At 36.3% G+C, this 23,774-nt stretch overlaps 2 protein-coding genes across 2 annotated transcripts in view; one reads left to right on the top strand and one right to left on the bottom strand.

The window, feature by feature from the left end:
* LOC128998156 (peroxidase-like) overlaps positions 1–7,611 on the top strand; it is a 193,567-nt gene extending 185,956 nt beyond the window's left edge. Inside the window, exons 9-15 of the mRNA XM_054424165.1 lie at positions 6–203; positions 776–923; positions 1,469–1,625; positions 2,417–2,587; positions 2,994–3,195; positions 4,056–4,161; positions 6,462–7,611. Of these exons, the coding sequence (XP_054280140.1) occupies positions 6–203; positions 776–923; positions 1,469–1,625; positions 2,417–2,587; positions 2,994–3,195; positions 4,056–4,161; positions 6,462–6,576 (1,097 nt within the window). The 3' untranslated portion in view covers positions 6,577–7,611. The remainder of the gene's footprint in view (positions 1–5; positions 204–775; positions 924–1,468; positions 1,626–2,416; positions 2,588–2,993; positions 3,196–4,055; positions 4,162–6,461) is intronic.
* A 1,134-nt stretch (positions 7,612–8,745) lies between these two features.
* Positions 8,746–23,774, bottom strand: part of LOC128998464 (leucine-rich melanocyte differentiation-associated protein-like) — a 30,698-nt gene continuing 15,669 nt past the window's right edge. Inside the window, exon 4 of the mRNA XM_054424598.1 lies at positions 8,746–9,688. Coding sequence (XP_054280573.1) covers positions 9,469–9,688 — 220 coding nt within the window. The 3' untranslated portion in view covers positions 8,746–9,468. The remainder of the gene's footprint in view (positions 9,689–23,774) is intronic.

Here is a 23,774-nt window from a genome sequence, read left to right as displayed (position 1 = left end):
TGCAGGTGATGTGAGAGGTAACCAGAATCCCCAGCTGACTGTTCTGCAGATCATCTTCCTGAGGGAACACAACAGAATTGCAACAACCCTGGCTCACCTCAACCCCCACTGGGACGATGAGACCCTCTACCAGGAAGCCAGAAGGATCCTCATTGCTGAGTACCAACACATCAACTACTACGAGTGGCTGCCAATCTTCCTTGGTAAATGATTTGTATATATATTTACATACAAGAAATTTGTTGTTATGATATAATAAGTTTAGGTCTTGAGCACTTATGGGAAACCCAATATACTCTTCTAAAGTGTTTATTGTCCCTCCATTAAATCTTTTCTTTAGGAGACTAAAAAATAGTCTAATGTTCTCTCTTCATATATTTCCTTGGAATAGCTTCCTTACCACTGTATATTTGTCGAGGCTTTCTCAGAACTAGTACTACAACAAGTCCTCTGATATTTGAGTGGAAAAATTTACATAATATTGGGTTCAGTTCCATGTTGATAACATCATGATTATTATGAAACATTTTTATAAATACCGGTACATGCGGAATCAATGATTCATGAAGATTTTATCTTTGTATTCAAATTGTAAATCAGCTAACATTAGATTTACTCTAAACTATGTTCTACAAGTATTCCAAGATATCTAAGACGCTATATTGATATGGACATTATATGGTTTAAAGTCATTTGATTAAATACTGTTTGTAAGGACCAAAATTTCAGTCTATAAATAATCTGATTCATGTCTTATAATCCATTTGTTGTACAGGCAAGAAGAACATGAAGAAGTACGGACTTCTGTACGAGACAGAAAGCTACACTGAAGACTACAGACCCGACGTCGACCCTAGCGCTCTTAACGGCTACGCTACTGCTGCTTTCAGATACTTCCACTCCGCCATCCAGGGACGTCTTGAGTGAGTGTAGTATAAATTACCTTCAGGACACAACGGTTTTTGGATCTGCAACAAAAATAAATACTATCTTAAGAGAAATATGCTAAAAATATACTACGGCTGGGTATCCAAGTGCATAAAGTGCTCAGCTTTTAATCAGATTATAGGTTCAATACAGAAAAATCAGTAGCTTTTTATCGTTTAAAACTGAACCCAGTTGTCCTTGATCAATAGGCTTTTAAAAATGGCCCTGACTAAAAAAAAACAGCTGATCTTAGTCAGCAGCAAAGCTATAATTTCATTCATTCGACCCTCCTTCACTTCTCTTTGCCTTAACATACTCACCCTGGTGTTTTGTTGTCATATGAATGAAGTCTTTTACATTTTGAACACTATTACATGAAAGAATAATTAACCTCAGCATGTGTTGATATGCAGTCTCCTTTTGATCATTTTATCTTCTAGGTTTTTTAATGATTCTTTTCTATTTTAGCTTATTTTTCTCTAGTCTTGACAGATAGTTTTATATCAATAAAACATCAAATTTCATGCAACGCATATTTCAGGCTGATTGGTGAGGAGCGTAACACCTACGGAGTTCTGCGATTGAGTGACTTCTTCAACCGACCAGGAATTATTGAAGAGGGCCAGAACATGGACCACTTTGCTAGAGGTTTGACCACCCAGCCTGAAGAAAACATTGACCCCTTCTTCACCAGTGAGGTAAGTGACCACATGTTACTATTATTACTATAACAAGGCTTAAAAAACCCGTTTGCAAAATGTTGACTGATATTGAACAACCTGGTTCGCTGAACTGTAATGTCAATTAATTGTGCTTGCTAAATGGTTCCTAAAATTTACAACCCATATTTTTTATGGGATATAAAGGTTCTAGGGGTTAGAAAACTGGATTTCAGCCCTAAAGATCTGGATTTTATCATATCAATAATGGTTTTAAGCTTTGGGGTAATGTTGTATTCAGGTAGTTAATATTCAACCGTTCACAATAAAAAAGATAGGTCTCTGGGACAAGTATTTAGCTGTTTCTGAATTGGAGGTCATACTAAAAGTCTCAAACCTTAAATGTATAGTCCATACAGGTAAATTGGTTCTTTGTGAGTAGTTTCTTAAAGAATATAATCTTGAAATTTCTTTCATGTTCTTATTCCATTTATTTTGAAATTGTTGTTGAAAGATCACAATTAATTTATGCTAATACTCTTCATAGCTGTTAAATTACTGAAACTATTGGCATATCACTGTTGGGAAGCATAGTATTTTTATAATTAAATAAGAAACAGTGAAAATTTTGTAAAATGGAACTCATCAACTGTCTCATAGATTTATAATTCCAAGTGTTATTTCAATCGCATTTACATTAAATTATAAAACATTTTTACCCTAAATTCTCACTCATTTTTTATTTTCTCATATACTATCAAGGTTTCTTGATGGAAAGTAGATTAAATCTGTTTGGTGTTGCTCTCACTATTTCAAAATTCAACTTTTAGATCACTGACTACCTGTTCCGTAACGGCAAACCTTTCGGCCGAGATCTGAGAGCCACTGACATCCAGAGAGGCAGAGACCACGGTCTTGGAGGATACAACGACTACAGAGAGTTCTGCGGACTTCCCCGTGCGAAGACATGGAAGGAATTCAGCGACTACATTTCTCCTGAGGTAGGATATTTTCATGGCTCCCAGCTTTTGTTTGTTTGTTTTCCTTTACAGAATGTGTTTCTGTAGTTTCAAGAAGTAGGTATATAAAATAATCATCAATGGTTTGTTTTAGTCAAATCTATTTTGCGCATTTGAAGTATTTGGTGAACCTGTACTGCAAATCTTTAGAATTTCTTGTGTGAAACGATTATGTTTCTCATATTCTTGTACGACTGTTTGGCTTAAGAAATCAGAGTGCTACAAGTAGGTACAACAAAACAAACTCCAAATTATTCCATATTAGCCAGTGAATGCATAGTGACGACAGCAGATAGTATTTTGGTATATCCAATCCCTTAGTTGTTAGCAGTAACACTTTTATATACCCTTTCACATATGTTATATATTTTATACCCTTGATTTCCAGAACATTGAGAAGCTTGCTCTCCTGTACGCCCACCCTGATGACGTTGACCTGACTGTTGGAGGATCCCTGGAAGCTCACGCTGAAGACTCCCTGGCTGGACCTACCTTCCTCTGTCTTCTATTGGAGCAGTTCTACCGCACACGTGTTGCCGACAGATTCTTCTTCGAGAGGGGAGACCCTCACTCTGGAGGATTCACTCCTGGTGTGTAAACTCAATGTCATTGCAGGAAGATATAATAATTGAAATCAGTGTTACAATTGGTAGCATGAAAGACTATGAATCCGAGTCAGCGATGTCGGAGGTTCTTGTCTTGGTGCTGCCGCTAGAGTGTGTACTGTACCACAAGTTGCTTTGCTTTACGTTTCACACGCACAGAGGTCTATGTAGACGGAATTGCAAGGTTAAAAGTAACTGCCGGTCTATTAAAGAAAAGATATATAGGCTCATCATGATAGAATGTATTGATGAAATCACATTTAACCTCAACTGTAGCCAATTTGCCTGCCTCTCTGTTGTGTTATTACATCCCATAATTTGCTTTACTTCATTCTTAGCATTCAAAAAATAAAGGTCTAATTCAATTTTTCATGAGTAAAAATTTAAATAAATAACTTTTTTAATTTCAAACAGTATTAGCATTGATGCTGCATACTGAGGTGGACATCCTATTTGTATTAAATGAATAGCTGTAGGCCTAACCAAGGGTTTTTACCTGAAAATAATTCTTTTTCCTAAATTTGTGTTACTTTAATAGTTGATCGACATAAAAGACACTATAGTTGACAATGAGTTATCCTGTCAATTTTCCTTGGTTAAAAAGTTGGAATGAGATATTAGTAATTTACATCAGCCCTCAGGTGACTCATTACCACTAAGTTCAGATTTTACTGTAATAAACTGGCTACATTTTAACAAGGAGTGATATGTCTAGCTATCTACAGTCAAAGATGCAAACTTCATTTGGTAGTCTTGTCTGTTGCATTATGTACCCGACTGCTGGTTTTCTCACACTTAGTTAGCCTTGACTCTCGTTGACTAAACTAACAGTTTGCTGTTTTCAGAGCAATTGGCTGAGATCAGGAAGTCTTCTTTCTCTCGTCTGATGTGTGACAACAGTGACAATGTCTACCAAATGCAACCTCGTGGTTTCGAAGTGATCTCTCACACGTACGTATGCAAATTTGATTCATTTGGTGTAAAAATGAAAATATGATGTAATATAGGCCTACATGTAGTAGGAAGATGTGAATCCCTTCATTAGTACAGTGGTGCAAAGTGCAGGTGTGAATTTTGAAAACATGGGATTCAATTGTGTTTATCTACAGGGTGAATAAAAAGTCAAGACCCCCCCATCTAATATTTTTCCAAGTAAATATACAGAGATATCCTTTTGGGGGTCGTGCAATCTTAGCAGGAAGTTTCATTTTATGATTTTGAAATTTTTGAGTCTCCCCCCAAAAGGGGGGATTTGGGGGGTAACTCAAATATTTTAAATGTAAACCCCCTTCAAGTGACACCTCATTTTAAAGTGTTTACAAAAACTTAAAGAATGGTGAAAACTAGAGGTCGCCATCTCTTCTCTGACCAAAATGGTAGCCCGTCAAATGGTGTGGAAAATCAATGGTAAAATTGGTTCGTAATTGTAATATTGGCTACCATTTTGGATAGAGAAGAGATAGCGAACTCTGGTTTTCACCATTCTTTAAGTTTTTGTAAACACTTCAAAATGAGGTGTCACTTGATGGGGTTTTACATTAAAAAGGTTTTAGTTGCCCACCCAATCCCCCCTTTTGGTGGGACACTCAAAAATATTTTAAACGTAAACCCCCATTTAGTGACACCTCATTTTGAAGTGTTTACAAAAACTTAAAGAATGGTGAAAACCAGAGTTCGCTATCTCTTCTCTATCCAAAATGGTAGCCAATATTACAATTACGAACCAATTTTACCATTGATTTTCCACAACATTTGACGGGCTACCATTTTGGTCAGAGAAGAGATAGCGACCTCTAGTTTTCACCATTCTTTAAGTTTTTGTAAACACTTTAAAATGAGGTGTCACTTGAAGGGGGTTCACATTTAAAATATTTGAGTTACCCCCCAAATCCCCCGTTTTGGGGGGACACTCAAAAATTTCAAAATCATGAAAAGAAACTTCCTGCTAAGATTGCACGACCCCCAAAAGGATATCTCTGTTACTTGGAAAAATGTTAGATGGGGGGGTCTTGACTTTTTATTCACCCTGTATAAATACAGTACAGTAGAACCTCTATAACAAGGCTCTCACAGGGATTATAAGACTTGTTATTAAGGTTGACTTCTTATCGAGGTTTGCAGTAACATGTGATTAGGGTTCAAATAAATTCAAGGGGATTCAAATATGGCAGTTGTCATTGAGGGTGACTTGACGATCTTGTTATCGTGCTCAAAGTTGTATACCTATTTTTTAACTAATAGCTACAATAGAATAAAATTTAGTATAGGCTAAAAGTTGTGATTTGTGTAAATAAAAGACAATGACAGAGTTATAAAATTACTGCTTAGGATAAGTGTGGCAATTCTTAATTTCCACATTATTAACTAGTCACATGACAAAAAAGCCAACCATAGATTGTTCTGGGGTTCCTTTGATTCCAGGGTTCAGAGTGTTTCTGTAAAACATTGTAAAATTCTTAATCACTTCATTGTCTCCTGAAGTGAGTATACCTTGTAGTGTTACAAGAATCAAAAATATTTTAATTTCTATGATCATAGGATTACTGAATATGAAAAAAACTCAGCCTCCGATTTATTTCTATCAATTGCTCTCATGCTACACACCATGACAAATCGACGGATGAACTTTGCTTAAAATTAAATCAGAGATTCATTATTACCAACCAGTACCACTGAAATAACCACCCTACATTAGATATTTGTTTATATTATAGTGTAATTTTAATGTTAGTATGAGGGTTGTCCGTGAATTAAGGTTCCTACAACCTCCCTTATATTACCAGCCAAGCAAGCTAGTTACAATCTGAGACCATTTCTCCATCTCTTGCACATATTTTCTAAGCCCAAACAATCTACTCTATTTACTTCCACTAACTTGCATTGAACTTCAAGCTTTTGCCGCCTGAGTATCTAATCACAATAGGCAATTTATACTTAGCAGTGGCATGAATTTCTTTTCAGAACTGTTTAAAATACTATGATGAAACTACTCCTATAGGGTTGTGAACCAGATATAACAGTAGTGAATGAAGTAAGGAATACAACTTTGGTCTCGGTTTGGATCTAGTTTGGTTTGGATGCAACAGGAGCTCTGTGGAGACAAGTATTTACAGACAACTGTTAATTTGGTACACAGTTTAATCTCCTGAACATCATACTCTTCAAAACTCCAGAAACTCACATAAGCATAATTGTGGAGTAGTTGGCGTTGCTGTTTCTGTCTTGATACTAATGATGCTTGTGGATTGCAGGAACCAGCTTGTGCCTTGCCAAGACGCTTCGACGATACCCATCGTGGACCTGAGTGCTTGGAAGGACCCCCACGGCCCTGTGCACGGAGGACCTTTCCCCTACGGCAAGAAATAACTTCGGCCTCTCCCAGACCCCCCCTTCCATGGTACAACATAGTATTGCATTAACATCGCTCCATTCATTTACTCACTCTAACTCGTCGCAAACATACAACTAGGCAGATTTAGAAACCCAGTGTTGTACTAGAAAAGGTTTAAATTGTGTTACCGATTTCTAGGATGTAAGGATCGTGAATGTACAATTCGATTTAGTCGGGCTATTTGTACGCTGATAGGTTATAGGTTGAATTTGTGTCGATAGCTTTTATTTTACACCTTAATTTTTTGGGAGTACTTGACTTTCTTGAAGAAGGTTAATTTACTATAAAACTACACAAATGTCAGCGGATTTTAAATCATTTACGTATTTTTAACACGTTTTAAGGTGTTAGGTGCTATATAGTTGTTATGTTGTATGTTTTACCAAATGTTGTATATATTCGCTTCTTTGTATGTTTGTCATTAATCGATTCACTTGCTCATTCGTACTCTTGTTCTGAGAATCTTGCCATTGTATAGCATCTTGACATATTGCTAGAATCACTAAAATTAGTTTCATGATGCAAAACCAATCTAACCTTATCACACTCTTCACTTCAGTTGATAGAACACTATTAACACTAGCACCAACCACATCCCATGTTCGAGCTAGGTTTTCTATTTGTGATTCCCCTGTGCCAACAATAATTAGGATTTATGTGTTGTGAGTTTGATGCAAATAATATGAGTTTAACTTTTAGTGAGTTTTACTTCTTCTCTTCACTGTATTTCATGAATCAACTCTTTAACAGCAAACGCTTTATCTGAAGTCTCAAATAGATTTACAACCACCCGGTGAATCGAAATATTATTATTATACGCTCAATCGTGCTGTTATATTTGTATAAATTACCATCAAACTTAATGTTGGTTTTGCACTTAATCCTTATCATCACATGTCATCACATTATCTTCCTGAAACATCCAGTATTTTTGTACTTTTGTATAAGATTAGAAGATTAAGATTTTTGTAAGCATTTTTTGTACATATGAAATAAATATTTATAGAAAATTTGTGTTTATATTCTTCCCGCTCTGGTCGTATTTACAAGTAATTTTGATTAAAATTAATTTTCCTGCAAGATTGACATAATTAACATTTAGGATCGCAAAAAAAATCATTATCCTTTACACATTAAGTATCCTCTCCACTTTTAAATTTCAATGTAGCTGTTGTGTGTTCCATAAACATGAAAGTTTTTTTTTTATTTAATCCCAAAATTTGACAGCATGAACACATGATCACACTACCTACCGTTCTTAGAGACAAACTGGATGTAGCACTGAATGAGAATTACAGACGTTGGCCGCCATTTGTTCTTGAGGATAAAGTCCATTGTACTTAGTGAATTAGAACTAGGGGATGGTGGGATTTGTACATATGGCCATGAGCCAGTGAGCTGATTCTCCTGGTTGGTACCAAACATAACTAAACTTAACAGCGTCTCAATTTTCTAGCAGACTTGGCCAGTGCTACCCACAGAGGGCCAGTTGTCAAAGATAGTTAGTCTACTTTATATTACTTGATCCCTTCTAGTTCTAAAATATATGACTGATGGATAATCGTTGACTATACTATACACCTTGTGTAAGTAAACATACTACGTTTGAGTAGCTATAGCAAAATAAAATATTCTCTTTTCCCCAGTTTTAGATGACTAATAAATCATTGACCATAAACTTGAGGCAATTTTGGAAAAAATATTTATTCTTGATTTTCTCTATATTTTGACGCAAGGAATCTTAGGAATCACTACCTAAATTATGTCCCCACCTTTTCTGAACACCCTGTATATGAAACATCTGACATATTGGACCGTTGCGTTCTTCATCGGTCTGCGGTGGCAAAAGGGCTAAAGATTAATTTAGTTTACTAATTATAGAATGTGAGAACATTGTATAAGGTAAAGAAGTTAAATTATGTTTAGGTTTAAGATTAATGGACGGGTTAGGAGATACTAATGTACCACTTTATGTATTTTACTGACAATACAGTTCTTATATCTTCTACTTTAAAAGAAAAAATGAAACCAGGAAAAGGTTTTGTTAAGCTTAATCCTTCCTCAATTTTCTAAAGTCACTTAAGAATTAACTGTCAAAAAGGTTAATGGACACTCTGAACTACGCTGGTCAACAAAGACACAGATTAAATTTTATGATTGCTTTATTTTGCTTTCAATTTCATAAATGATGTATTACATTTCTTATTGATATCATTATAAACAATGTTAAGAGATGTTTCTTGCTCTGCACGCCAACCTGTAGAGGTCTCTGTTGGCTTCTCTGGCACCATTCCAACCTGGCTTTGTTTTACTAGATTTCACAACTACCAATGTCATATCCTCTTCCTGTACTGACAATTCCTGTACTGACAAAGGAAGTTGACGAATGGCTCTGGCTGGTAACAAAACTACCAGCCGAGGCCTTAACCAGCAAAATTTCACTAGAGCCGAAGGCAGAGAAGTGGAGATTGTACACCAAAATCATTTTTTCGGGTTCTGAATAATTTAACTTTTACTTTAGTAGACAATTCAATCAGTTATGTTTGGTAGCCTCTGTAGGTAATAAAGAAAGTATTTACGTCGGCCAAATTGGGATGGTGCCAGAGAGGCCAATAGAGACCTCTACAAGCAAGCCTGCAGAGCAAGAAACATAACTGTTTATATTGTCTTAAATTGTTTTAAACCATTTTCATTATAAATTATGAGCGAGTCTTAAACATGTTTTTATTTTGTAGTTAGATGTACTTTAATTGGCACAATGGTGAAAATGTTCGACAAAATCCACTTCTTGGCTCTAGTAAAGCTAGCTGAGGCTTTGGATGGTAGTGAAGCTGGGTTTCTGTAGTAGCTAATGTTTTCCGTGTGTATCAAACGAAAGCAGGTTTTAGCTTGGAGGATAAATTTCTGGATCGGATTAGACTGAAAGCAGAGTTCACTCGTGTGATGAGTGCGTTGAGTGATTTATGGCTGATGAGTCGCTCTAGAAGAGGTCGCTTGTAGAGACGATGAGCTTCTTGCCTCTCATCTTCTCTGACAGGCTCATCATCCAGGTGACTCAAACAGGAGAACCAGGATATGACAAACAGTCTGAAAACAATAGCACATGTCAATAAATAGCAAATACATTTGATACTATTGATACTGAAGAATTTTCAACACTGTGTCAATTTGAAGCAACCTATTTGCTTGTGTAAACACATTTACACCAGTAACACATAACAAATCTGAGAGTTAAAACATTATTTCCAGTGTATTAAAATGCAGAGATATTGCACAATAGACAGTTCAAGGTCAGGCAATCAGACTAATTCTGTTAGTCCAAAATAATCTATTAGGAGGTTAGTTATTTAATAACCTGCTCTAATGAAGGTTATGAAATTTCTTATCAGTACACATGTTTTGGAACAGGACAAACCTTGTTTACAAAAATGACTAACACCCATAAGTCAGAATGGAAATGTTTCAAGTGCAAGGGCAAAACTCATAAGAAATTGAAAATAAAATCAAAACGTTTATGGAGGATGTTTCTGAAAAGTTGAGTGTTCTGGCTTAATTCAAAGAAGATTTTCAAGCACTAAAGAAGGACAATGAAGAAATCAAGTCTAGTCAAAGTTTCATAAGCGATAAGGATGAAGTATTGCTATCTAAATTACTATGTCTACCAGAGTTGGAAAAAGACATCAAAACACTTAAAGAAACAGATACAGAAGAAGAAAAAGATCAAGTGATTTTAGAACTGAGCTCACAGCTTCATCACTTGTAAGTAAATGAAGTGGAGAAAAGGGAGAAAGAAGATACTAAACAAAATGTTGTCAATGTCGCAAAGGAGATGGGGGTTGCCTTGGAGAAGGAGGTCATAAGAGCTATGCACAGACTACCCAAGACCCTCATGGACAACAGGCCCGCAACCATCATCGTCCAGCTGGCACGGCGGAAAAAGAGGGCCCTGATGCTAGCGGAGAGGAAGAAAATAGTAACCAACTTTAGGATGACAGGACTCAGCAACCATCGTATTTATGTGAGTGAATCTTATCTCCCTATTTTAGAAACCTACTCCAAAGTTTTAGAAGATAGGTCAAGATCTAGGTTATAAATATACAGTATTTGGTTAAAGTATAGTGTAAAGGTAAGAAAAACGTATCCAAACAAATAATATGTCTGACCTGGTTAAAATAATATAGGCCTAGACCTAGTTTTATTGCATTTTTAAGTCACTATACATCGCAGAGCTTACCATGGAAAAACACGATTTTTACTGTAAATTTTGAAGAAAACATTCCTAAAATACGTACAACTTCAAGTGACTTCAAGGAATCACGTAAAGTTAATAAATTTGCAGAGATTTTTTGACTGTTTATTTTAATATTAGGTCATTAAGGAGAAATTGAGATCAATTCTGTACCTATTTTCAGTATTCCATAAATGTTTTTAATTAAATTATTTTAACAGAAACCAACATTATGAAAGAGTTTCTCGAGCTCTTAAACCGATTCTGTTTGAATAATTTTAATCAAATTTTTAATCTAAGAAATTAAACAAAAGGTGAAGGGATTTTATTTCTTGTCAAGAGTGTTAAGTAAGTTTTCAGAAAAATGTTTTTATTTCTATTACCGTATCATAATTATGCATTTGTATTTGCAGCCGACAGAGAGAGAGAGAAGGGGTTTTCAATTCAACCAAGTGGGGTCAACACAATTCCCATTGGTGAACTTGGCGGAAGGATATTTTTGTGAAGTTTTAGCGTCGCGACGCGACGCTTGTTCATTCTATCGGTTAAACATGTCACTTTGACATAATTTATTCTTTCTCGCCATTGCGGCTTTCCTCCTTATTTTAATTCTCTATTATTGCCACTCAGATTAGCCCGCGGCCCCCTTATACCGTACTTATAACATTTTCACCTCATTCAGTTAAATTTATTTCTAATAAACCTGAGTAAAAGTCAGTTTTACAGTGAATCCTTCCTTTCCGGTCTACCGCGGTCGCGTAGGAACAACATTTTGTGAGGGCTCATTTGGACCTTATGGACGTTAGGTGTGCGTTTCGGACATCAAGACCAAGGCACCAACATAAGAATATAGTGTCAAGTGTTGTGTCTTGAGGACTTTCTACCTACCAATCCAACTCTACCCCGCGGCGCTTCCTTGCCGCTCACAACGGACTTGGCTCACTCTCTGCCAAAGGGACCTTTACAATGGTTAGTGTCACCAATCTTATAGTGTGTGACTAATTTAGCTCTCAAAAATAGCATTAAGTACCTTTCAAGTAAAACACTTTACCATTTCAATTCTCACTAGCTACGGCCGACCATAAGGCCTGGTCCTTCGAGTCATAACTCAAATAGTATATACATCACTCTAATTAACCCCATACTAATCAAAGAGTATTTTTCAGGCAATGGAGATAAATTTCAATAGCAGTAATTTTGAAAGCATTGTGATAAATGTGTAAGATAATGTTTTTTATGTGATCATAATCAGGGACGTATTTAAGTATCTGCCGCCTCTAGGCAACAAAGTTTGCCGCTGCCCCTCCCGCTCCCACTTTTCAACGCACTCCGCGACCTCACTAATATCACCCCAATGGCCAATACATGCCCTGTCAGCTGGTTTTGTGGAAAAATAATCGGTAATATTGCATGCTGCATCAACAAATTTAATAACTTTTCACCACACTATGATGTTTTTAGCTACTTTACATGCGCTAATTGGTGGCTGAAAGTTACGTTTTGCTGGCCATGCCAGCTGTCATCGTCATTTGGGGACCGAGCAGGTTCTTACATCCCTAGGGCCGCAAAATCAGCTGATCGCTTACTTTTTTAAGCATGAATGCATATTAAATACACAGTCAGTATCCATAGCATTGCAATAGAATTGTTTTATTGTCACCGCTGCCTAGCAACTATTTATTTTAATTTTTGCTGATTCCTCAAATTATTTCTTCACATAACCTTAAAGTTCTAGTTGTGTTGACTATCAGTGTGCATCATTATTGTGGTGAATAGTGCTACATATTAAGGTATAGTGTGGTGGAAAATGGCGTTCGTACCACGGACCGAAATGGTTTTGCAGCTCTCGATCGTTTTAGGTTGACTTCGTCTCGAACCTAAAAACTACGGTATCTCGAGCCGGCGAAACCTCATTTTCGGCCCTAGGTACGAAATATACTATTTCGACCCCTTTTAACGGACGTTTTTTGTGCCGTTTTTTTGCAAAACATTCTGACTTGGATAGGCCTACACGGAATGCACCATTTTTTATCTAATCAGTATTTTTACAATCCCATTTTGCGGCTTTAAATGGCACACAAAATCGTCTGTATACAATGGTTCTTATAACGCTTTTCATTGAACACTATTAGTCAGATCCACTTGAGAGACGTCCTATTGGCTTTGATTTGAAATGAAAGAAATATGTTTTCTTAAACAATTTTTTTTTTACAAAAAACACATGAATCGCAAAGAAAAATTACGTACTTTTACTGAAAGAATAATATACAATTTTAAATTAGTTAAGTTTGGTACAGTGGTAAGTATTTAGTTCACACTTTCCTTCTTGATTTTAACCTAGCAAAAGAATCTTTCAGCTATAGTGCTGCCACTGCGTAGTGGTGTATGAAGTAAACAGAAGGGAGTGTTTTCTACGTTTGTCACTAGACATAGCGGCCGGCACGGCCACCCGCTCCCGCGGCGAGCGTGTCCGCCAGACCAATAGGGCAGCACGGACAACTCTACACAGCTGTGTAATAAACTATTGACGTTTGTTTGACTTGGATGCGTTCTGAAATAGTTGTATACTTATTCAAAATATTTGAAATGGCTATTTTGCCGTTTCATTTTGCCGCCCAAAATTGTTTGCTAACATTTTTTTTATATTAAAACTTTGTTTTTTTATTTTTTTACCCTAAAAATTTTGCCGCCCCTAAAATTTGCCGCCCTAGGCGGGCGCCTAGTCCGCTTATTCGGAAATATGTCCCTGATCATAATAGTTGTATATAGACCACCATCCAGCAATGAATTAAAATTTGTGTAAGAATTAGAAAAAATAGTTTAGAAAACCAAAGGAGAAGTGATTATGGGTGACAGAAATATAGATTCAAAAAATAAAAAAAATAGTTATGTACAAGAATATAATAATAGCATAACTTGAAATGGTGTCAAATTGCTCATTAATTATTACACTAGCGAAGAAGTTAGAGTCGGTAAATTAAGTCAAACATGCATACACCATGCATATCTCAGCACATGTATAGAACAAGTAAGCTCAAAGTTCTTTCAGATATCTTATAGATAAAGATAGACCACTATCCTTGTATTATCAATGTCCAGCCTGACAACACACAGCCACACAGCCTGCCCAGCTTATCACACAGACAAACTACAGCAAATTATTATTTAACTACTGCTGGGACAGGTATTGGGGCAGATTGACTGGCAGTCTATGGAATGTTTAAATAATCCTTGGGAAATTGTTATTAAACTGTACACAAACATGACAAAGGCATACAGGGAGAGTAGTAATGCAGAGATGGAAATCAATAAATATACACAGCCTAAAAAATGCTGGATTACCCAGACAATTTTAAATATGATAATGGAGAAAGATAAAGCTTTTAAATTATTAAAGTCCCGTCCAAATAAAATCCATTACAAAGAAAGATACAGTTTAACCTTGATATAACGCACCTCGATACACTGGATTACTTGATATAACCCCTTTTATCCCCTAGAACTCTCCATAAGACACAATGTATTTTACCTCTACATAGCGAACAAATCATATCAAAAAATGAATTGTTGACGATCCCGGCTAAAATAAAACACCTCAATATAGTGAATTTATCATTGGCAGGATCTCTACTTAACGAATTTAACCTCTACTTGACGAATTGTCTGCATCTTTCCTTCGAGGTAACAAACCTCCCATATTATTGTTTTTGAAAAATCACAGTGCCTTTGATGAAAATTAAATGGAGAGGTGACGTCAATGCTTACACTGACAATCGTCTGCGCTGTTTAACACATCATTCCGTCTGCCGTGCGATATGCCACAACTGATTTCATTACCTAGGTACTGATGACTACAGGTATCATTATACTCCTTTTACGATTTTTTTTTATTTTCTTTAGGTTGTATGTGATTATAAACTTTTTTGATGACTTATTTTTAATGTTTTTATTTTTTTTAATACGATTCAATACGACTGGCTGGGTAGCTGAGTGGTTATAGTGCTCGCCTGGTAATCAAAAGGTCGCCGGTTCGATCCTGAGAAAAGTCAGTAGCTTTTTGATGGTTCGAAACTGGACCAAGCTGTTCCTGATCATTGGGCTTTAAATAAATGATCCTGACTAATGAAATCGCTGATCTTAGTCAGTAACAAAGCTACACAGGTCATCACACACCATTCTACACTCATCCTTCACTCATATTTGGGTTAAAATACGCACCTATAGTCGGGACCACGTAAGTTTGCAGTTGGTGGCAGCCAATCACAAGACAAGGTTAGTGCGACGTTGCCACATCGCCATTGACAACACTAATTAAAATATACAAAGCAATATTTTCAAATCAGCTGGTATTATTAGATTTGGCAACACCGCACCGTTCTCATTGGTTGATTCAAAACCATATGGTAAATAGGCTCCTCCCTTAACTTTAACTTATGTGGTCCCGACTTTAGGTGGCGTCCGCATCTCAATGATTGATAATAGATAATTGAATTGATTTGTTTCAACTATGGCAACACAGTAGCTAGTTGATTATTATTATTGACATTTCTCTAATGTGATAAAGCAGTACGTAGCCCAGGGCTATAGATACATAATAATAACTGTCTACTGTTTTGTTTTGTTTAAGGAAAGGATTTTAAATTGTAGAAAAAGGAGGATAGCAGCTAGCTTACCTTGAAAGTGTGGGTAGGCCATAGAACAAGTAAAGCTTTTCTCTACACTTGACCAAGTCCCTTAGGGGACGGAATATTGTGTGCACATAGTTTTTCTACTTGTTCTATGGCCGGGTAGGCTGGGTAACACTAGGTAGTGTGGGTAACTAGGTAGTGTGGGTAACACTTTCAAGGTAAGCTAGCTGCTATCCTCCTTTGTCTACTGTTTTGTTTTGTTCTTTACGTGATTTATTGCTATACAGTGTTTGGCTAGATATTACGTGAGTTTGAGTAAGCTGCGATATCAAATGTTACTACAGTTTTATCAGTTGAAAGGGGTTCTTCAATTGGGAAAACTGTTTACTTATTTATTGATTATTGATTATTACTGCATATTCAGATACGTTCAAAACAAAAAAGAACCATAGATATAACTCCAGGAATGAATTTTATATTGCCCCAAGTATAAAAATAAGGACTTTGTAAAATAAGAACCAGGAGTAATATGGTACATCAACATTATTCAATAATCTGTCACAAAGTCTTTAAGAGATAAAAACTTATAAATTGTAGAAGGTTAAGCTGAAAAATGTTTATTTATTTGAATAGTAGGAGATATAAACAGTTTTTATGAAATTACTATTACTATTAAATGTTATAATTTATCTTTATAGTCATTATTTATTCTTTTTTACTGCTTATATTTAAATTTTAAAACTTGTTATACTCAGGTTAAGTGATTTTAATTAAAATACAAAGTGATTGAAAAGTCCTGGAACGGTGTAATATATTTTTTACCTTTGACTTGGTATATCAATTTTAATGATAAATCTCTACTCTTTTAAACTATTATCACTTTTCTATCCCCGTGGGACGGCCCACGAGGAGTCAGGTAAAATTCTTAAATAGCAGCATAGGTCGAGTTTGGTATCAAATAAAAGGTCTTAGTAAGTAGAACACATTGCGGAAAACCCCGAACTCTGACGGACAACCTTGTAGGAATAACTGAAACAGTCAATCGTCGGTGACTGAAACTGCCGTGAGAACCATACTGAATTTTTGGTGTTGAGTATGACTGGTGTATGAAATCAGTTGTAGATAAACTGTATATGAATTGTGAACAATGTTTAGGTATACTTAAAATGTAATTATATGTATTTTTAATGTCTATAAACATGTTTAATCAACAAATCACTGTGTTTTAAGTACTCATTATTTTTATGTAGATAACTAATGAAGTCTGTTCCTCAAAAGGTAATGCCTGAATAAGAATCTTTTTTTGCTGAGTTAAGGAATTGAGATAGTACGCCTACTGAATAATTTAAAACTTGTCAGTCATGTAACTAATCTTATTGAGTAATTATACTTATAAACAAAACATGTAATTGTTTGCATTTAAATAGTTCCCACAAATTATTATTAAACACTACTAAATGTGTAACAAAGTCCATGATGAGTAGTACAGTAGTCCCAAATATGGATAATTTTCCAACAATAACTAGATGGAATAAAAATTTAGAACAATTTTTTGTACTCACAATCATAATGTTTATCCGTTCTAAATTAATGTAACATAAAAGAAAATTACGTTTAAAACTTTAAAAAATTATAATTTAAAGGAGTTTTTTTTTAAGAGGTTAGGTGCCTATTTTAACCTTGCATTTGCCCATCGACATAGATTAACTGCCCGTGCATGGAACGTATCCAGCAAAGCAAAGGGTGAGCCGTTACAGTACAAAGGTGAACTGTACTCATAAAATGTTTTCTGCAGTGACCAGGATCCGAACCCACAACATCGCTGCCTTAGGCCCGAAGTCCGTGTCGCTACCTACTGAGCCACCAACTCACCAAAAAGTAGTTATTAATGGAATTAATCAACATTAATTATTATTACAAAATAAGAATGTCAACATAAAAATTGTAAAGTTGTCATTATATCTTGAGAAACATGAAACAGACATCAATAAATCAATGACTAAAATCATGAACGCCACCAGTTGTAGTGGAATTCACTCGGTTTTCACTCGAAACACTCGGTAGTCTCATCACTAATCATGTGGTCAAACTGTGTGCGCAGCACATGTCGAAAGAGAGCGTTTCGGATACTAGCAGCCTAGTATAATGCGCCACATTTGAACCAATGCCCCACAACCGATTTTGTGCATTCCGGGAGGCAAAAAGCGACCGGCTGTTCGAATTTCAGCTTCCCAGCTGGGATGCAAAAAATCAAGCGTCTAGTGGCTTTTTTAGCATTCGACACTGGCATCCCTAGTCTAATCGACCCTCATTTGATTTAATGCCCCACGAACCTCCCACATGCCAGCATCGTAGTATAATCATAGCCTAATTTTTTAGTTTTGAATGTTGGTAAACTTGTTGCCAAGAATAATAAATTTTATCAGCTGGGGTTATTAGTAAACTATAATTTGTTTCTAGGACACTCTAGTTCTATTGCATTTTTTCACATTGTTGTAAACTTGTAAATCGTGCTTTATGTGTTTTGTAGTAGTATTGTGCACAAATTTACAATTCCCAATAACACTACACCATGGATACATAACGGATAACTATGCAACAACGCATATCAGCTGATCGAAAATGAAGTAAATAAAACAGGGATACTAAAATATAAGGTCGTATTGTTAATAAAATGTGTCTTACAGTACTTTTAATTTTGGTTGCGCGTAAAAAACGTGGAGTTATAAGGGATTATATTATAACTCTAAACCACTCACTAATGCAACTGGGAGAAGAAATGTCTGTCATAATTTTAGATGAGAATTGTTCAAGCTAATCCGCAGATTTATGGCCCTCCCTGACACTTAAAGATTGTCAATAACAAGAGACAGAAGATTTCAGGGTGAGACTGGTGATTGAGAAAATGATGTGTCTAGGGGTGCCCTGCCCGCGGACGCCACCTGGAGCCCGCCACCTGCCACGGACGGGCGCCCCTAGGCACGTGCCTAGTGTGCCTTATGGTAAGTCCACCACTGAGGGTGAGACTAGATTAAGAAAGTGATGTGTGCAAAGGGGTAAGGAGTGCGCTGCATCATCGTTCCTTGATGTATAGGTATGACAAAATACAACTGTTTGATCGAACATATAATCAATAGACTTCCGTTGTTAATACCCGGATGTACGGAATACGAATATACCGCAAGTCTTTAACAGGAATATACCACTGTAACTTCCTAGGCCTACAGTATCTAGTTTACTTCTATTTCATTGTTACAATATTTTCTCATTCAAACCACGTAAATGTCTTTAAGTCTTTAATATCGAGACAGTGTTCTTTTTATTTGCTGAACCACTATAGTCGAATAGATTACAGAATAGGACCGAAACCAGTTCGAGTTGTGTGGGGTGAGGGCAGGCGGCATCCAATCAGCTTTCAGAAAACTGTCCACTGTTGCCAAATTCAAATTGTGCCACACACTCAGTCTTGCCCGACAACCGACCTGTGCGTTTCAAGCATATCCTCTTGTTTTGTTAAGAAATTGCCTTAATTGTGCTTATAATTCAAAACAGGGCAGTAACAAAGCTACAAAAGGCATCTCACTCAATTCTACACTCATCCTTCACTCATATTTAGGTTAAAATACGCTCATAGGTGGCGTCCATATCTCAAATGAATAATTAATATGCAAGATTAATCCATGTTAATCCTCTTCATTTCCATGTTAATGTTGTTTAATGTATCAAACAATAAGCTGAACAATATTTTAGAAGATTTTTAGAACTGCTATACTGCTGTTTGGTCATAATTTATAAATTTACTGTTAAGAAGAAGAATAATAAGATTTTTAAATAATCTAATTTAAGATAATTTAAATTTATTATTTTTATGTTTATATATTTTTCAAAAAACTGCATCTGGTAGCTGTTTGAGCCATTTTAAAGATAATTGAGTAGCGAATAATCAAACCATAATAATGTAAGGGATGAATTGCACCACTTAACTTCATTAACTGCATCTGGTAGCTGTTTGAGCCATTTTAAAGATAATTGAGTAGCGAATAATCAAACCATAATAATGTAAGGGATGAATTGCACCACTTAACTTCATTCAATCTTTATAGCAACTTAGCAGACGCACAGGCACAGCCTATGTCTGCTAATTCCAGGACTAATTAGATAGGAACAACCTTTGACACATGTATATAGTTAATTAGTTTAGTTTTGCATAAAACCCTTTTTTCTTTTGTACATTTGGTTGTGTAATTTTATACCGGGTGTCCAGCCTAAAGTTTTCCAATAGCTAACTTTTTAATTTTAAATCTGACAAACAACTTCTTATGGGGGACTTGCCTTTATTTTTTATTCTGCATTTTGGGGTGATTTCGAAATTTTTCTAAATGGCCGCCATTTTCCAATATGGCGGACAACTTTGTTTTTTCTTATGGAACACCCTGTATTTTATGGTGTTTTTGGATACTGTAGGTTATTTTAACCCTTCCCGGACGGGTGACGGATATATCCGCATAATTCATTAGCGATTAAGGACGGGTGACGGATATATCAGCCTATGGTTTTTTATGTTCCGGACGGGAAGCGGTTATATCCGCCTTCTTTTCAGACAGACTGGCAGGTCTGTTTGTAAGGTTACAAACAGTAACCAGATGTTTCGCGGTACCAAGGCGCCACTTTCCTGCTCTATCCATGGCTGCGCTCTCTCTCGCACTCCCCCTCTCTCAGGCGCTGCCCCTCTCTCCCGCGCTGACCCTCTCTCCCGCGCTGCCCCTCTCTCCCGCGCCGCCCCTTTCTCCCTCACACCAACCACCTCTCCTACACCCCCCACGACGTTTCGCGCTCAAAACCACGTTGTCTGTGTGTTGGCGCCAAACGTTACAGTTGTCTGTCTAGCAGAATGAGATAGTGATGCACGATGGCTTATAACGTAAATAGTACTAGTTTTTCTGGTGATATTATTGAGTTATTGAACAAGAGTTTTTCGGAGGGTGATGTTGCTGTTGATGGGATGGAATTGGACGAAGATGACAACATATCTGTGCGTAGTTGTGATGTAAATAATGCAAATATCGATGGAAATGATATTGATATAGTAAATGGTTTTGTATCCGAAAATGACAAAGACGCTGATGTTCCTCAAGATGAATGTAATGTGGTTCAAGTGGAAAGTATTAGTGATGAACAAGTTAGTGAGGACGATATTGGGAATGCCTCAAGTTTTATTGACTCGGAAAAAGAAAGCCTTCATAGTTCAACCAATGAATCTACAATGGCGTCCAAAAAGTCATTTGCAAAGAACTCTAAAAAGCCATCTAAAAAGAGGTCTACAGAGGCACAACAACCAAATCTAACTAAAGCTAAACTCCTTCGTATGAAGTGGGATAAGGAGTATGCTTTTGTGACCGACAGTGACAGTGGACCTGTAAGTACTATTCCTATTTATAACTGCAATTACGGTCGTAATCTGCCTACAGAATTTGATCTCACTTCAAAACCAATTGATTTCTTTTCACTTTACTTTCATAGTAATCTAATACAATTGATTTGTGATGAAACCAACCTATATGCTCAAAGTTTGCCTATTCAAAACCAAAGGAAACAAAAGGTTTGGGCTGATACAACAACCACAGAGATCCGAGCTCTTCTCGGGGTTGTACTGAATATGGGACTTCACCCGTTGCCTGATATAAAGGACTACTTTTCATTGTCCTGGGTAAACAAGATGCCCTTTTTTTCCGATGTTTTTACTCGAGATAGGTTTTTGATGCTGTTTTGGAGATTACACTTTAGTCATGAACAGGGAAGCGCACGTGACCTCAAAATAAGAAATATTGTGAACACAATTCAAGAGCAATGTAAACTATTCTATACGCCAAGCTCGTATGTGTCAGTGGATGAGAGCACTATTTCATTCAAGGGCAAGATTTCATTCAGAGTTTACAACCCCGACAAGCCTGTAAAATTTGGGCTAAAAGTGTTTGTTCTTTCTGATGCTCTGAATGGGTATATTTACAGTTTTAGCCCATATTACGGTAAAAGTGATGGTAACGAGGATGAGCTTTTGAAAACAACAAATACTGTTCTACAACTCTGCGATTCTTTAGTAAAAGATCCCCTGGACCCTCCATCTGGTCACCATGTATACGTCGACCGTTACTACAATAGCCCTGAACTGGCTAAAGAGTTGCTGAAGAAAAATATGTTTGTTACGGGAACGGTTATGAATAATAGAAAGGAAATGCCAACACTAAGCAAACCGCTCAATTGTGGTGATGTAGAAGCACGAAGAAACAAAGACTTGGGTGTTATTTATTGGAAGGACAAAAGAGTGGTAACTATGCTTACAACCAAACACAAAATAAGCCGGAATGAGATGACAGAGAAGCCCAGCAAGTGGCCAAATAAACCTCCTGTTCTAAAGCCTGATGTTGTCTTAGATTACACTAAACACATGGGTGGAGTTGATCGTGCTGACCACGTGATATCTAGTTATCAGTTTATGAGGCGTACTAAAAAATGGTATCGCAAACTTTTCTTTTGGCTCCTTGAAGTGTCTACTATAAACTCTTATATTCTATATAAATCCTTGCAAGAAGACAACAACAGAGTAGCAATGTCTCACAAACAGTTTAGACTTAGCCTTGTGGAAGATTTAGTAAGAGACTACGTTCAGGAGACCTGCAATTTTACAAGAAGACGACCAGGACGACCGAAAAATGATATTCAACGGCTGAACGGAAAACTCCATGTTATGGGCAAATCACCGAAGGGGTCCTTCAGATGTCATGTTTGTGCAAAGAACAAAGTTCGTAAGGAAACTGTGTACTTTTGTAAAACATGTGACGAAAAACCGTACTTACATCCAGACACATGTTTTGAGGTGTACCACACTCAAAAAGACTATTTTTAGAAGAATGGGCTATTTACAGGCACCTTGTAAACTCTGTAAAATGATTTTGTAACCTTTTGAAAACTGAAATTATTGTTATTTTTTCTTGTTTTATAAGAATGGGCTATTTACAGGCACCTTGTAAACTCTGTAAAATGATTTTGTAACCTTTTGAAAACTGAAATTATTGTTATTTTTTCTTGTTTTATAAGAATGGGCTATTTACAGGCACCTTGTAAACTCTGTAAAATGATTTTGTAACCTTTTGAAAACTGAAATTATTGTTATTTTTTCTTGTTTTATAAGAATGGACTATTTACAGGCACCTTGTAAACCCCGTAAAATGATTTTGTAACTTTTTGAAAACTGAAATTGTAGTTCAACTTTTTCTTGAAGTGTTATTTTCTTGAAACAGTTTTATATAATAAACAACGCAACAACATATTGTTCTTTATTTATTACCTAACGTTGTCATAGTCATATCTTCAAAGACGGGTGGCGGATATATCCGCAGCTTTTCTACTCATCTGCGGACGGGGAGCGGATATATCCGCATAATTTTTTTTCAAATAAAAACGAGTAAAAAATTATTTGGACAGTATGAAGTGTTCCATTGTGTTTATTTTATGTATATTCGTATAATAAAACACAAAAAAGGAAAATTAATTTTTATTTTTTCCTATGATTTTTGCCCGTCCTATGTCACGATTTCGCCCGTCCGGGAAGGGTTAAGACATTTTTGTTCTTAGGTATTTTTTCATAAAACCAATGGTTAAGGAGATATGAACGGTTAAAGTTTATTTTCCGCCATAAGAAATGCCTTAAGTTTTCCAAGAAGAGTTTGCTATAAAATACAGGGTGTTCCATAAGAAAAAACCAAGTTGTCCACCATATTGGAAAATGGCGGCCATTTAGAAAAATTTGGAAATCACCCCAAAATGCAGAATAAAAAATAAAGGGAAGTCCCCCATAACAAGTTGTTTGTCGGATTTAAAATTAAAAAGTTAGCTATTGGAAAACTTTAGGCTGGACACCCGGTATATGTGGTGGAATAAATTCATAATTCATTCATTCATTCATTCGAATTTTATGTTCCATACGATATAAAAATTGTACAATACTAACCGATACTACCAAAAGAAAAAATAGGCTAAATTATTAATTTGTAGTGTTAAACTACCCTACAAGTGGAAAGATAGAGTCAGCGGGATGCCAGGCTCGAGGTGAAAGTCAGCTCACCAGCCAAGAACGACGTGGCAACGTCGCATCCCCTACCTCCTCAAAGGCCAGTCCTATTCTGTAATCTACTCGACTATAATAGTTGATCAGTTTCTAGATAAAGACATTAGTTTCTCAGAAATAAATCGAGCTATCCAGGCATCAAAAGTAAATAAAGCCGCTGGTTTCGACCGCATACCGTATGAGTTTTAAAAA

The sequence above is a fragment of the Macrosteles quadrilineatus genome, unplaced genomic scaffold, assembly GCF_028750875.1.
Source record: "Macrosteles quadrilineatus isolate MER2022 unplaced genomic scaffold, UCM_ALF_1.0 Scaffold_7__1_contigs__length_78375512, whole genome shotgun sequence".
NCBI lineage: Eukaryota > Metazoa > Arthropoda > Insecta > Hemiptera > Cicadellidae > Macrosteles > Macrosteles quadrilineatus.
Note: the sequence above shows the minus strand (reverse complement) of the source record. Positions and strands in the feature narration are given on the sequence as shown.